At 44.8% G+C, this 15,218-nt stretch overlaps 1 protein-coding gene across 2 annotated transcripts in view; it reads right to left on the bottom strand.

Moving 5' to 3' along the window:
• LOC146178013 (monocarboxylate transporter 12-like) overlaps positions 1–15,218 on the bottom strand; it is a 59,755-nt gene that overhangs the window by 12,107 nt on the left and 32,430 nt on the right. For both annotated transcript variants that reach the window (XM_084581910.1, XM_084581909.1), the window contains exons 5-6: positions 13,790–14,413; positions 8,593–8,785 (exon numbers count right to left, since the gene is read on the bottom strand). In XM_084581910.1, coding sequence (XP_084438036.1) covers positions 8,593–8,785; positions 13,790–14,413 — 817 coding nt within the window. The remainder of the gene's footprint in view (positions 1–8,592; positions 8,786–13,789; positions 14,414–15,218) is intronic.

Here is a 15,218-nt window from a genome sequence, read left to right on the forward strand (position 1 = left end):
GGCCTTTTTGGCGGCGTCTACGTGTCAAGCTTCGGAGTGACGTCAGCAGAGCCCACGTCACAGGCCTCCTACCTGCCTTGATATAAAGAGGACTGAACCACCACCGGCTCATTTGGCAGCAGTGACAGCGTCTTGCCGTACGCTAAAGGTTACTGCATTTCGCAGGTTAGTGGTGCGCACTTGCTTGTTTTCATCGCACAGCACACGGACGCCTCTTCGTTTCGCCTCCACCGAAGCGCAGCCGCCGAGGTCGGGTTCGAGCCCGGGTACTGTCCGGAATACCCGGGTTCGAATCCGACCTCAGCGGCTGCGCTTCGATGGAGGCGAAACGAAGAGGCGTCCGTGTGCTGTGCGATGTCAGCGTACGTTAAAGATCCCCAGGTGGTCGAAATTTCCGGAGTCCTCCACTACGGCGTCTCTCATAGCCTCAGTCGCTTTGGGACTTTAAACCCCACAAACCAAACCAAACCAAGCATTTGTTTCCCGCTGCCACTGCTGCCACCATTTTTTCTAACCCAGACTGACTGAAACGCCTCCTACCGAGGATTCCGTATGTTTTTCCTGTAACGAGGAATGCTCAAATGAAGGAGTGCCGTGTGTTGAGTGTGGTTACTGTTGTCATTTTGGTTCTTGTTCTGGAGTAGCCGAGTCTACGTGGAAAAGCAAAGGGGAAGCATGGAGGAAAGCCTGGCGCTGTCCAACATGCCGTACGGCAAAATCTAGAGGTAGCCAGAGTAGCAAGTTGAGGCCTCACGATGTGGACATTGCTGACATGCTGGTAGGCATCAATGAAAAGCTGGACAGTCTAATCACTCTTAAGAACACAGTTGAAAGCATGCAGCAGTCCGTTCAATTAATGTCCGACGTGTACGATGAAATCCTGAAAAACGTGCGCACGCCCGATCAAAAGATAATTGACCTATCAGAACAGGTTGACGGAATCGAAGCGCGAGCACGAGACACCGATACGGATGCGATAAGGCAAGAGATTGATGCACTCGAGTGGCAAAGCAGGAAGCTCAATCTTGAGTTTCACGGCATCCCTGTGTCTGACAATGAAGATATTCAATTCAAAGTCAACGATGTAGGTGCTGAACTAAGCCTTCCTGTCCTCAACGCCGCTGACATTGCCACGGTACATAGGCTACCTGCCGCGAAAGATAAGATTCCGGGTTTGATAGTTCAGTTTGCAAGGCGCGCTGTGAAAGAATCGTTTCTGCAAAAGAGAGCAGAATTAAGAGATTCCAAAAGCAACTGTTACATTCTTGAAGATTTGACCAAGAGGAACAGGACACTGCTGGCTAGGACAAAAGAATGGGCTCGGGAACACCAGTACAAGTACGCTTGGCACAGGAACGGAAGGATATACGTCAGAAAGAGAGATGGTGCGAGTGCGTTGCAAGTGCGCAACGAAAAGGACTTTGACGATGTCATGTAGGTTTTGTGCGTGTCAGAGCAACGGTCGTGTAGCCCCTCTTCTTCTTGGTCATGGATGGCACGGATCATATTTTCCAGCTGATTTTAAAGATATTTGTCAAACAGAATTTAAGAAATCCTTCAAATTATTTCACCTGAACACCCAGTCAGCAAAAAATAAGTGTGCCTAGATTGAGGTACTTTTTAGTCAGTTTCACTTCATGTTTGATATTATTATGCTAACGGAGACTTGGTACACCGAAAGTGCTGATATAATAAGCTTGCCAATGTACAACAATTATTTCCTAAATCGTACTTCAGGTCGTGGAGGAGGCGTTTCGGTAATGGTTAAGAAGTATCTTTCTTGTGAAATACTGCCCGGTTTTTCATGCTCACACAAAGACTTCGAAGTTCTGTCTTTGCTAATCAATAGGCAACTCATAGCAGTTGTTTATCGTCCTCCAGATGGTAACTGTAAAAGTGTTTTCAGTTTTCTCGAGTCTCTTCTCGGTTTTGCAGATAAAAATAAGCTCAATGTTGTCCTTGGTGGTGACTATAACATAAACACGCTTTCCGACACTCCAGCAAAAAAGGAACTAGAGCAGCTAATTGAGCCGTTTGGATGTGAGAACGCTATAAAAACTCCTACGCGGGTAACTCACACGTAATCGTCTTTAATTGACATGTTTATAACAAAATTCACCGGACTGGCCATAAAGCAGGAGTAGTATGTACTGATATTAGCGATCACTATGGCATATATCTGTGTCTTCCAAATATTGTACACATTAAATATAAACCGGAACCGCGACTGTTTCAAGAGATTTCGGAGCGCACTTTGAGCATCTTCAGAGAAAAAATATGCGACATAAACTGGGAAGACGTTCGTCAAGAAAGCAATGCAGATTCCGCTTAATGTGTTCATGGATCATTTCTTGAAAGCCTACAGGGAGTGTTTTCCGTATAAAGTTCTTCGAAACAGAAAAAAAATTAGGAAACCTTGGATTTCACCTGATTTATTTAGCAGAATAAAGGCTAAAGATAACATGTACAAACAATTCCTGAAGACGCGTGATCTTGAAACTCTGAAGTCGTACAAGTCGCTTCGAAATAAATTAACAAAAGAAATTAGACGTACAAGAGAACAATACTTCTATAATCAATTCGCTTCTTGTGGAACCAGAACTGACCTGACAAGGAAAAAGCTCACTTATTTAATAAATCCTAGTCCTGGCCAAAATGAACCAATGAAAATTAAATGGAAGATCGATGTACAGCTAAGTGGGTCCTGTTTAGCTAACACGTTTAATGACTATTTTGTTGAAGTAGGCTCACCTAATAGTGATAACCACTCGCTGAGCTATATTGGGTCAGCGAATGATGAATACATTTTCTTGAGTCCTGTGATTGACGTTGAAGTGATTTCAACCTTCGCAGGGTTAAACAACAGTGCTAGCACCGATGCCGATGGTCTAAAAATCAAGCCTGTGAAATTTGTTCTGGATTTAATATCACCATACCTAAGCCACATTTTCAACCTCTGTTTGTCTCAAGGCCGATTCCCCTAGCGAATGCAGATAGCTAAAGTGACAGTTTTGCACAAAAAAAGGAATAAAAACGATATCGCGAATTACAGACCCATATCTGTGTTGCCCGTTTTTTCTAAAGGGCTGGAAAAGATAATATTAAACAGAATGTTAAGTTTCAGCAATAAGTACGGGATACTGAACTCTGCACAGTTTGGTTTTCGCAAACATCGATCAACAGAACTTGCTCTATTGACACAAAAAGAGTTTATAATGAAAGCGTTCGAAGAAAAACAGTTAGCTTTAGGAATTTACGTAGATTTTTCCAAAGCTTTTGATTGCATAGATCACAATATACTTTTAAAAAAGTTGGAAATATATGGTTTCCGTGGAACTGCCCTCTCACTTTTAAAATCTTACTTGGCTAGTCGTAGACAGTTTGTTCAACTTGGGCCCTATCTTTCTGACACCAAATAAATCTTATCTGGCGTGCCTCAGGGTAGCATCCTGGGGCCATTTTTATTTAACATATACGTAAATGATATTGTTGACATATACGACCAAGCCAAATTTGTCATTTATGCAGACGACACGACATTACTTTTTTCGGCGACTTCGCCTAATCATTTAATTGACCAGGCAAACAGAGCGCCTATAAGGCTTGAAGAATAGTCTGAACGAAACAAGTTAACAGTAAATGCCAATAAAACTAAAGCTATTCTCTTTCGTCCGAAAAATAGAAACATGTTTATCAATGAAGATATCCGATATATTATTCAACAGTAGATATCGTTAGCTCATTTAAAATACTTGGTGTCGTTTTCACAGAACAGATGTCATGGGACGCCCAGGTAGATTACATTGTACACAAGTTGTCACGTGCTGTTGGCATGACTAATATGAACAAACACACCTTCCCTACTCAAGTTAAAGTTCTTATATACAATGCACTGTTTCACTCGCGCATAAAATATTGTCATTTGGTGTGGGGAACGACAACCCTAAGAAACATGCATAAAATACATCGACTGCAAAAAAAAAAATGTTAAGAATTATATCTAACGTTCCTTATGACCATCCATCTCCTCCACTTTTCCAGAAACATAACATAATGGCGATACTTGATATGTATGCTTATCACTTAGCTTTAGCCTATAAAAAGAAATACGTAACAATGTCAGCTTTTTCAGAGAACTGGCTTGCCTGCAGAGAAAGGAAGTGCATTACTCTACTCGTAACTCGGACATATGGAACGAATTTCAATGCCGCACAAATTATGGTGAGCAGATGATTCAATGTCGCCTTTCAAAATTGTTAAACTTAATGCATAAGCATGATTTTCAACTCGAACAGTCATCGGAAGATGACGTCAGAGTAGTTTTATCAGCGACTGAACCTGTTTATCTTTGATATACTGTTTGAAGCCTTCAAAGTTATCTTGATGTACTACCTTTGTGACGGGAATTGATTGCGCTTGTTTTTCTTTTGTGTAAAAACTCAATTTTTAAATGTTTTGCTGTCTTTTCTTCTTCTTTTCTGTGTGCGACAGTTTGACACTGCTATTATTATTACTGTCACTGCTGTATTGCTGACACTGCTATTATTACTACTGCTATATGGAAAGAAATTGGTCCTTTTCTGTTGTTTTACTTTGCCTGATCATACTGCGATCTCGCTTTTCTTTTCTGTGTTACCGACTTTCTGTTCATGTGCAATGAGGTGCTGGTTCTTGTCAATATTTTATGCGCTATCATTGAACGCGATGTCTCGTCGAATGTACTTCTATTTATTTTATTTTACTGTTTTTTGTGGACGCTACACTGCTCTGCCTATGTATTTTTACTTTGTATTTTCTTCGGGGGGGGGGGGGGGGGGGGGGGGGGGGGGGGGGGGGGGGGGGGGGGGGGAGCTCGTCAAGCCGATTGCTCGGCTTTTTCTCCCTGCCTCCCCATCACCTTGATGGCAAATAAAGGTATAATTATTATTATAGGTTAATGTTGCATTTTTGTATGGTTCCGATATCATCGATGACACCAGGCATTGCGTACACAAGATGGCTAGTTTTTCTAGGACGATATCCCCCCCGTCCTTCAACAAATCTATAGTTATCTGATCCTCTTCAGCTGCTTTCCCCCTTTTCATAGTTTCTATTGCTTCCTAATCTCGTCCTTCGTCACTAGTGGAACGTCGGACTGTTTCTCCCTACCGCCAATCTCATTACGGTCCTGACTACTTTGGCTACTCTAGAGATCTGTATAGAACTCCTCGGCTACTTTGACTATCTTGTCCATATTAATGATGACGTTGCCGCCTTTTCCCTTATCGCATACATCGATTTTTTTCCCTATGCCCAATTTATTCTTCACAGCTTTAAGGCTTCCCCCGTTCTTTACAGCATGCTCAATTTTCTCCGTGTTATACTTCCTTATATCGGCAACTTTGCGCTTTTTGATTAGCTTTGATATCTCTGCAAATTCTATCTTGTCAGTTGGATTGGAAGCTTTCATACTCTGGCGTTTCTTAATCAAATCTTTCGTCTCCTTAGACAGCTTACCGGTATCCTTTATAACTATCCTACCGCCTACTTCTACACTTCACTCTGTAATGATATCTCTGAAATTGTTGTTGATTGCTTCCAGAGGAATGTCGGCATCCTAGATTAGAGCTGAATATCTATTATGTAACGAGATTCTGAACTCATCTTCCCTGCCCCTCACCGCTAATTCCTTGATACACTTCTTTCTTACTAATCTGTTGCGTTCATTCTTGAGATTTAGACTAATTCGGGACCTCACCATCCTGTGGTCACTGCATCGCACTTTCCCGATTGCCTCTACATCTTGCATAAAGGCGGGGGTTGAACACATTATGAAGTCAATTTTATTTTTCTTCTCCCCGTTAGGACCTTCCCACGTCCATTTCTGGTTCTTCCGCTTGCTGAAGAAGGTATTCATGATTCTTAAGTTATTGCGCTCTGCAAACGCAGCTAGTAAATCCCCCCCCCCCCCCCCCCCCCCCCCCCTGCTATTCCTAGAACCAATGCCATAGACACCTAGTGCCTGGTCTCCTGCCTGCTTTTTCCCTACCTTGGCATTGAAGTCGCCCATTAGGCCCATCAGTAGAGTATACGGCGTCTTTACTTTTCGCATTGCCCATTTTACATCTTCGTTGAAGCTTTCAACTGCCTGGTCATCATAACTACTTGTAGGTGCATAGGCCTGTGCAACCTTCAGTTTATACCACTTGTTAAGCCTAATTACGATTTCTGCTACCGTCTCAATAATACTATAGAGTTAATCTTTATTACCCGCTATACACTTATTGACAAGGAAACCTACTACTAGTTTTTGCCTCTCCGGCAAGCCTCGATAAAACAGTACATGCCCATCCTTCAGTACAGTATATGCCTAATTCGGCCTCCTAACCTCGCTAAGTCGTATGACATCCCATGTCATACCCTCTAGTTCCTCTAACAGCGCTGCTAGTTTAGCAGTGCTGTAGCTAGGGTTCTAGCGTTAAACGTTGCCAGGGTCAGTTTCCAATGGCGGCCTGTGAAGCGGAGCCAGCAATTCTTAGCACCCCCTGCTGCGTCACAGGTCTGACCGCCGCCGTGGCCAGTTGTTCCGCAGTCGCTATTGACTGAGGGCCGGGGTATTATAGGAGTAATCATGCGAAGGTGCGGCCAATTACTGCACCAGGGTGACCTACTTCTGTTGCCTCAGGTGTTCACCGGCATCAGGTCGCACCCAAAACCTGTTTATGCAATTCCATCGACACGCGGAGTATTTTTTTTTTCAGCCCCGGTACCTTTGCATGCGAGACGGATGTTGTATCACTGCGCCACCGCTGCACCGCTTAGCGATAGCGTTTTAGAATTCAGTAAATATAGATCCTCAGACATCGGCACGCAATTTCGGTCCAGAACTAGAAATGCAAAATGTTCGGGCCTCTAAGTTGGCGGATCATTCTCTATATATTCAAAGTGTGCATGAAAATTTTGCGATTCACATTTCAAAAGCTATTGGCACTTTCCAAGTTCTTCAGCGCGGTACTACGCACCGCCACGAGCCGCACGCCACAGCTGGGCTGTTATAAACCCGATCGACTCACTGGCAGTTGACAGGCTCTTTGCACAACTCCATCCGAGGCTGTGAATGTTTTTACAGTGGGTCGTGCTTATGTCATAGCGGTTGTATTGTACAGATTGTATATTTATAAAATAGTCAGTTGTAAAGAAGAACGCCATTTTTTTTTGCCTGTTCTTTGCAGCAATGCTCATTTGTGCGAACGTTTTTCGTGCACGCTTTCATGATGAAAACGTTTGCTTTTTCGTGTGTTGAACTGACTACGTCTGTGAGAGATGTGCGTCAGGCGCGAGATTGTGCACATGCACAGACGTTAAGCCAGCTGATATATTCTGAGCGTCAAATATATTATATAGATTTAGTATATAGTAGATTTAGTGCAGTGGGTAGCTAGAATTATACGTCTGCATAATTTTTGCTTATGGCCTTTGAACGTGTGGCGCGCCATTATAAGGGCCGCTTTTGCGCTGAACGAAAACACAGCAGTTGATGTTTGAGGACATGCATTGAAGCTTCCCATTTTGCACTTCTTATAACCTTTTAATTGAAACGATTTATGTGGCATATAATTATGTACACTTGATAATACTTGCGATGAGGCACACATGACGGCATGGTAGCTTTATGTTTCTATTATATTTAGCACTGTGAAAGTATTGATCTTAGTGTAACTGGAAGCTTCTGAGAGCGCGCAGTCATACTGAGGCAAGCTCGCGTGGGCGTGCGGCATTGCCTGCGTTTTATTCTTCACAGACGGTATATCTCAGACGGTGATAATGCGGTCTGTGAATTTACTAGGGGTGAACGTCACAACCCGCTTGCGGAAATTGGAGCGGGTAGGGCGGTAAGTGAATGCGAATTCGTCTTGAGCTTGAATGACCGGAACAGAAACAAATAACAGGGTCAGCAGCTACCCTAGAAAGTCGCAGCAGGAAATGGAAGCAGATCCCGCCCACTATAGTCTTGACTCCAAAAGCAGGAAATTCTTGACAGCATAAATAAGGCCTACTCTAACGCATCCAGTGACAGGTAACTCATGTTTTGGCATGAGAAAAAGCGAGACTGAGAGTTGCCACCGACGAAGAGAACTCCGTCATGCGTCTCTAATGAAGATCGTCCACTCTAAATGAGCATTCGCGCTGCGCGGACGTCAAATTCACATGACGTGATAACAATCTGATACTACGAGTTCGCTGACTGCAATTGCGATGTACCATGTACTAGTAATCTGAAATAAAATTTTAAATAAAGTACTGTAACTTTAGTTAGTTACAGGATCTGAAGCAACAGCATACATCGGCCCACAGACGTCAATATGGGCGTTGCAACCGCTGCACGCAGGCAGGTAAGTATTCAGAAAGTGATATGATAAGGGAGACAAGTAGAAGATCCGCAGCGCCGACTCCATTGAAATAAATCCAGTCCACCTCAACGCAACTCCCATGCATCTACTGTTCACCGTGAGGGCTGATGCCGCGCAGTGCCGAACACGGCTTGTGCAAAAAGGATTCAGAACTTGCGGTGATCAGCCTAGGCGTAGGCATGTTTGAAGGAAGAGTACTCACCAATGATAAAGGGCCTGATGAGGGCTGTAATGCCCGCGCAAACGCCGACGATACCCATTGCGGCGGGAATTCGCTTCACGCCAACTGCGTCACTCAGGACGACTGTAAAGAGTGCCGCACAGTTTCCTATTGCGACGCCCATCATCGCGATGACTGCGGCTATTGACATGTAGGTGGTGAGGAACGGCAGAACCTGTAACGAGAAACGTAATCAATCTTTGTTTCCATGCATCGGAGTTGCAGTGGAAAGTTAGCAGGCTGAAAACAATTGCTCATTGGACGAAGAGGTGACTGGACAGCGTCGGTTTTTGGGACCAAAGCGGACAAAAGCAGACATCAAACTCTCGTACTCGCAGCTGAAAGAACATTTCAGGGAAGCAATTTAGGAGAAAAACAGGTTAGAAAAAATATCCATGTGCAAAGGCGATTGCGATATTTCTCATGGAGCGCGAGAAAATGGGGACTAAAGTGTTAATCTATTGAGAAGATTGCTTCAATTTTTATAGGAATTTTAATGCACCACACGCGTACACGAAATATGTGGTCAGCCGTCGCACTGCATGGCTCACACTTGTGTAGTGGTCTCTGAAAAATGAACTGGGTGCTCCTTACAAAGATACTTCTGTACTCGAATGGACGCCTGTTGAGCAAACGACCAGCACACGCTTGGTTTACATGCTAGTCTCTTCGAACGGCAGAATTACATATTTATCGACTATAAAGACATCCCTATGCTTACTGCAGGGCAGAGGCATCTTCCTTAACTCAGCGTTTAATCCGGTCAGTAACAGCAGCGACAATCTGACCTCCGCGAGCATCCGTATCTCATCCGCCCAACTAACTCTCTGCAGTCTTCGCCAAACTGAAGGGAGTTCAGTTTGTTACCTTTAACGGCTATCGGTTATAATGCCTTGTCATTATTTGCTCTGCTTATCTTTATTGATTTCTGCCAGGATAATAACTCGCGTTTATTTTGACACATTCGGCCCGCTTTACGTATCTTCATGTAAAGATGTATATCTATTTTTAAGCCTCAAAACTTTGTGGTGAATGTAATTTGGAATCCTTTCATTTTTATCGTCAAAGGTGAAAACAGTAAGATACATGTGTTAAATACTTTACACTTGATATGGCAAGTTTCTTTGGAAATATTATGAGGCTGTAGTGTTGTATGATAAATACAAACCGTTCGTGGGTAAAATGCATTGTTAATTTCTGTTCACTGGGCGACGCAATGCTTTTTTTCTTTTGCATTTCGCAAATTGAAAGTAGTTTCTCTTTTCAGTAATGTCCGTTTTGCGACAACGCATGCTAGGTGTGTTAGCAGTTGCCAGGCGCTATCACGCAAGCCATCCGTGTCTTCGACAGACCCGCTGTTATATCAGGCACATGAAGTAAGTAACAATACTGATAATATTAACATATTTAGTACATTATCGTTCATGATCCGAGACCAGCAGCCGAAAGCACTCCACTTTGCCCATATTCTTGTGGGACCTTCATTATCATGGTTCGGATAAGCTATCTGTACCTGCCACAAGTAGATAGCTTTTTTAATCATTTCAGCACCTCACCAGCACTAATGCACTGCTTCTTTTCTAGGAGCTGTCGTCACTGACCATATGCTTTGAAATTCATCCCCTCAGTTGCTCAATAAGGACACGTAATCGACGAATCGCAGATAACTAAGGTTTTCTTTCTGATGTGGTGCCCTACTCTTCACAATTCTTTTTTTTTACCTCTGTTGCCTCGTGCGGACAGAAGGGGAAATAACGAAAAAAGAAAAAGAACAGAGGGAGAAAGACGCGTGTAGTAACAGCCGTCGTCCACCACCGAAACGGTAGCGGGTGGAATGACAGCTTACAACAGATAAAATTTAGGTGGCAGGCTCGCCCCTACCGCAAGTGGCCGTGACCTACCAGTCCCAGCCCCTTAGGACCAGGAACAACCACCCTTCACCACCTCTCCTCCCTCATGGTTCTCGTGAACAAAATGTGTCCGCTTTTGCGGCGGCTCTCATTGGTCAATGCGGGATGACGTCACAAACCTCTCGACGAATCAGAACGCCATCATGATATGGGCAATTAAAGTCAAAGGTAATGCAAATGATAATCACTAATTAGTCGAAAGGTAATCAGTGCCTAATGAATTAGGCAAAAGTTAAATAGTTCTTAATCACGAAATAATTACCAATGAGGCAAAATGTAATTAGTCATTAATTACTATATTCACTAATTAGGTAAAACCAATTAGTACTAAACAACTAATTAGTTACTGATTAGTCAAAGGTTAATGAGTGCTTATTCACCAATTAGGATGTCGGGAGACATTACTGTGCCGTTCGTGGTCGGAGTTCGTAACATCTCAAACGTCGTCACCCACTGATAGCTCAGTGAAAGGGCATGCTGGATGATTGCAAAAACTGTCTGTGGGTAGCAGTAGCAGCCCGCCATCTGCCGTCGCCACCGGAATACCAAGCGTGCAGCATGGTTGGTAGTGCGCTCTCCCCAAACAAGGCTGCAGAATGCAAACGTCGTTACAGGGAATTGCAGCGTGAACGTCCACCAACTCACCCGTTACCACAGAGTCCCGACACCGGGCGCCAGAAGAGGCGTGAAGAGAGTTAAACAATTCGAGCGAAAGCGCGGGGGATAGATGGGCTTCCCTGTACAGCAGGTGTTTCTTGTTTCTTCTGTTTCTGTTTCTGCCTTCGTTCGTGCCGAGTAGTGTTGGTGATTGCCGCTGCGTCCGTGGCTCAGCGACACATTGCGGTGCGGAGCTGAGGACTTCCCTTCTCGACTGTACACATTTATTTACACTTTTTACATCAACGTATTTACAATTATGTCGTCGGATGCGACATCAAGCATGGAGGGCTAGCTGCAACTGGTGAACGATCGGAGGTCAGAGGCTAGCAGAATCAGGCCTTGGCCTTCTGCTACACTTTGGGCCGGAGTCCCTCGAGACCTCCGTCAGCCTAGCCTCCCTCCTCGAACAACCCGTTTGCCCTCGACTCTCGTCCGAGCTCAACTCTCCTCTCAGCCCAACTCTCCTCCGAACTGTCTCAACGCTCCTTCCTTAGCGCTCAAAATTCGAGTCTAGTCCGTTGACCAATCAACGACTAGTCACTTTGTGGCCAATAACATACAGTGCTTCAGAATGGACCGGCCAATCATATTACCCCATATACCCCTCTCCTACGCATGCCATATAAAACACACACAACGAAAGCACTCAGCAACGAGTGGTTACGCACGCAAACACATACATCTGCGATTTACTCCCTCTCCAAAATCCTCCCACGCAAGCGGCGCCAAGCAGTCGCAAAGACAAACGGCGTCGACGGTTACACTTCCGAAAATACACACATGAAAACACACGCGCAAACCTCAGGCCCAAACATTCCGATCCTTGCCCTTGGTCGGTTGCGCGTGGGCGGCGGATTCAAAGGGACGCGCAGGCGTCTTCCTGTGAAGACGTGTCAACAGCGCGTTCTCCCCAGGCCTAGGTTAGGCCGCGTTTCGGGATTTATGGCCTCCGCGCCCTCTCCACTCGAACCGGGAGACATAGCAGTTAGCGCTGAACCCACAACCACTGCGCTTACGCTGTGCCTTCTACTTGCACTGCTCTGCCTCGCTCGCGGCACGGGATGGACAGAGCCGGCAGCGTCGCCCGCTGCCATGTGTTCTGGGTTCACTTCCGGGAAGCGGTCGCCTGCGCGACCGTCATAAATCAGCCCTTGTCAAGCTGCCCCTTGACCTTGGTCGCCCCTTCGGAATCTTGCTTTTGGGCGAAGCCCGCAAACTTAACTAAGAGGTTTGAAGTTCGTTGAATAAATGCACTAACAGAATGTGAAGCAGTAGTAGCTTACTTTACTTTTAATAATATTCATCGAACCGTCCGTAACAGTTGCGCAGCAGAATGCATCACTCAGGCTTTCGCCTTTCACTACTTTAGCTCGTAAAGTACCTCGTAATATTTGCTCCAGGCGTCGTTGTCTGCTGGTAAAAAATATCACTTTACGTAAACGCTAGATTGGCGGAAACATTGCAGCTAGCTGTTTTTCGAGATCCACAACTTTTGCTTTAACACCTTTTCTCTCAAGCAAATAAGTTAAGAAATAAATAAATTGTCCTGACTAATGTAACAATTGTAGTGGACAAAAAAAATACTGAAGGTTAGATAGGCAACTCTGAATATGTCTGAATTTGTTTTGCTGTGCTAGGGCAAACCGTATTTTTTAAAACCTTTTTATCCAAGTTAGCTGGGACACCCGCTCTATATAAGGACAGTAGGGTGCTCTCTCGGTGCCGTTTAGCCGGCTGGTGGCGGAATAAGAATATGTACTAAATTCTGACTTTCAAAGCAGCCAAAAACTAAGCTTCATCAGGGGCTGCTTTAGGCGTGAGATTAGGAGGCGGCATATGGTGCTCAAAATTTTATTAGGGGAGGAGGGGCAGGAGATGTACCTAAAAAGGTATGACGTACGCCATGGAAGTGTTACACTCCGCGTATTATGCGCAGCGGTGAACAGTGTATGTCGAAATGCTGTGCAAATTTGCCCTAAAACCCAGCTTCTCGCTATAACACTGCAAAATTAATTTGGATTCAGAAACATAAAGCATGGGAATGTTTTCGATCAATCTTCTCTATTTTCGAAACCAGCTCCAACAGTCACTTTCACGCCGTTTGCATGATAGGTAACATTAGTTACCGTGCGCATGTGCAAACTTTGCTCGAATCCTGAAGAGTGTTAAGTACAGATTTGCATGACTTAAGTGTGCCGGTCAAGCTGTGAAGCTTTTAGTGCGTAGCACATCTGAGTGCAATCACGAAATTAGCCGGTGGCGGTCTGACGCCTGCTATTTCTCTCTTCATGAGCTTGAGGCGGAAAGGAGAAGGTCGCGATGCCGCTAGCCTAAGTTCTTGCACCGCTTCACGCGTCTTAGCCGATGAGAAGGCGGAGTGGCGTCACAGCTGCAACCAGTGAGAGAGTGGCGTGTATCACAGTTTTGGCCGCATCGGCCGTCACCGGGAAGCGCTGTACAAGTGCGTGTTACTCCAGACTAAGTAGCCGCGTGTCGCTCAACCACCCTTAAATTCAGCTGGATCACAACATCGATTGTGTCGCTGTAAGGAACGCCGGCATCTGTTAAATAATTAAAAGCTTCAAATTGTAAAGGTATCGTCAGCTTACCGCGTAGCAGACGCCCAGGAGTAAGCAGAAGATTCCTACGACGGTCTTGTGCGACACACGATCCCCGTCGGTGGCCCAGCCGCACCCGAGACGGCCAGCGATGTCTGCGATAGCAAAGCCGCTTAGGAGGTACACTGCTTTCTTGAGAGGAATTCCATGGTCCCCGGCGAAGTCCATGACCACAGTCATGAACATCATCAGCGAGTTCATAACAACTACAAACGTCAGACAGACTAATGCAAAAAGGATGGTCCCCAATCCAGCTTCTTTGCCATCACTTTTGGGGCTGTCAACTGGCTGCGGCGTCTCCTCAGCATTCAGTCCAAGTCCATCTTTGCCGTTTCCGAGGCCCAGCTGGCTTCCTGTGCTGTCGCCCTGTTTGGTTGCAAAGTTGAAGCGAGGGGCTTCGAATGTTGGGCAGTCCAAAGAATGAGAAATGCTTATGCTTTTTCGGCGTAAGACACAAGCGCTCCACTTGTCCGAGTGCGTGGTGTCGCGGAATTCGATGGCCATGGAGTTCAGAGGTGGCGGATTGAGAGTGTCAGGAGGGTCATGGCCTGTTGCGTATTTACAGCAATCGCAGCCGGGTACAGAGCTAGAATGCTTGTTAAAATAAACAACAATCTGAAAAAAGACGAGAAAACAAAATAAAAGTCAGTGAAAAATGTAACATTTGCAACTCGCTACCCTGCTGTAAACTGTATTGCGACAGGAAGGAATAAAGAGACAGCAAGGACAACTATATGTGAACATTATTCTGAGTAGAAAGTGACTGTCTGGATGTCTTTTGGCTACGTTGATTTTACCGAAGAAATATAAAGTTTTATTTCCGAGGAGGTTTCGATATCTTCGAGCCAGTTGGTTAAAACGCAATGGTGCCCTTAACGATTAGAACGGGCAAAGGCCGTTGTAAACCCAATAGTAGTATCATGTAGCCTCTGGAATCCACGAAAATTGGCCTCGTTTCAGGCATCTTAGTCGCGAAATTTCCTTTTGATGATGAGGCCTAATTCTTTCTAAAGTGAAAGTATTAGCATTCACATCAGCCAAAATTCTATGGTGTCATGAAGCTTCCTGATCCGTCGAGAATAAAATGACATCACAGGGTCACTGAGGCGGCCGAGCATTGATTTGTCTACCGGGTGTGGGACTACTTGTCATTACGAATGATATCATTCACTCAAGGTAAAATAAAAAAATACAAGTGTTCAACTGATCTATTTGAAATGTCTTTGTTTCTGAAAACATTTTCCGACTGGAATATGTCACCAGAAGAACTGATGTCCATAATACTCAACGATAATTTTCCTTCATCACTGTGACACTCTTTATAAATTATGCGATTACGTCGTAACTAGTCAAGTATCTTTTGTTTTTTTCATCCGCACATGCCACGGATGATTTCTTTTCTTAACCCCCCCCCCCTCTT

The sequence above is a fragment of the Amblyomma maculatum genome, chromosome 10 (genome assembly GCF_055883805.1).
Source record: "Amblyomma maculatum isolate TAMU_Amacu chromosome 10, ASM5588380v1, whole genome shotgun sequence".
Taxonomy (NCBI): Eukaryota; Metazoa; Arthropoda; class Arachnida; order Ixodida; family Ixodidae; genus Amblyomma; species Amblyomma maculatum.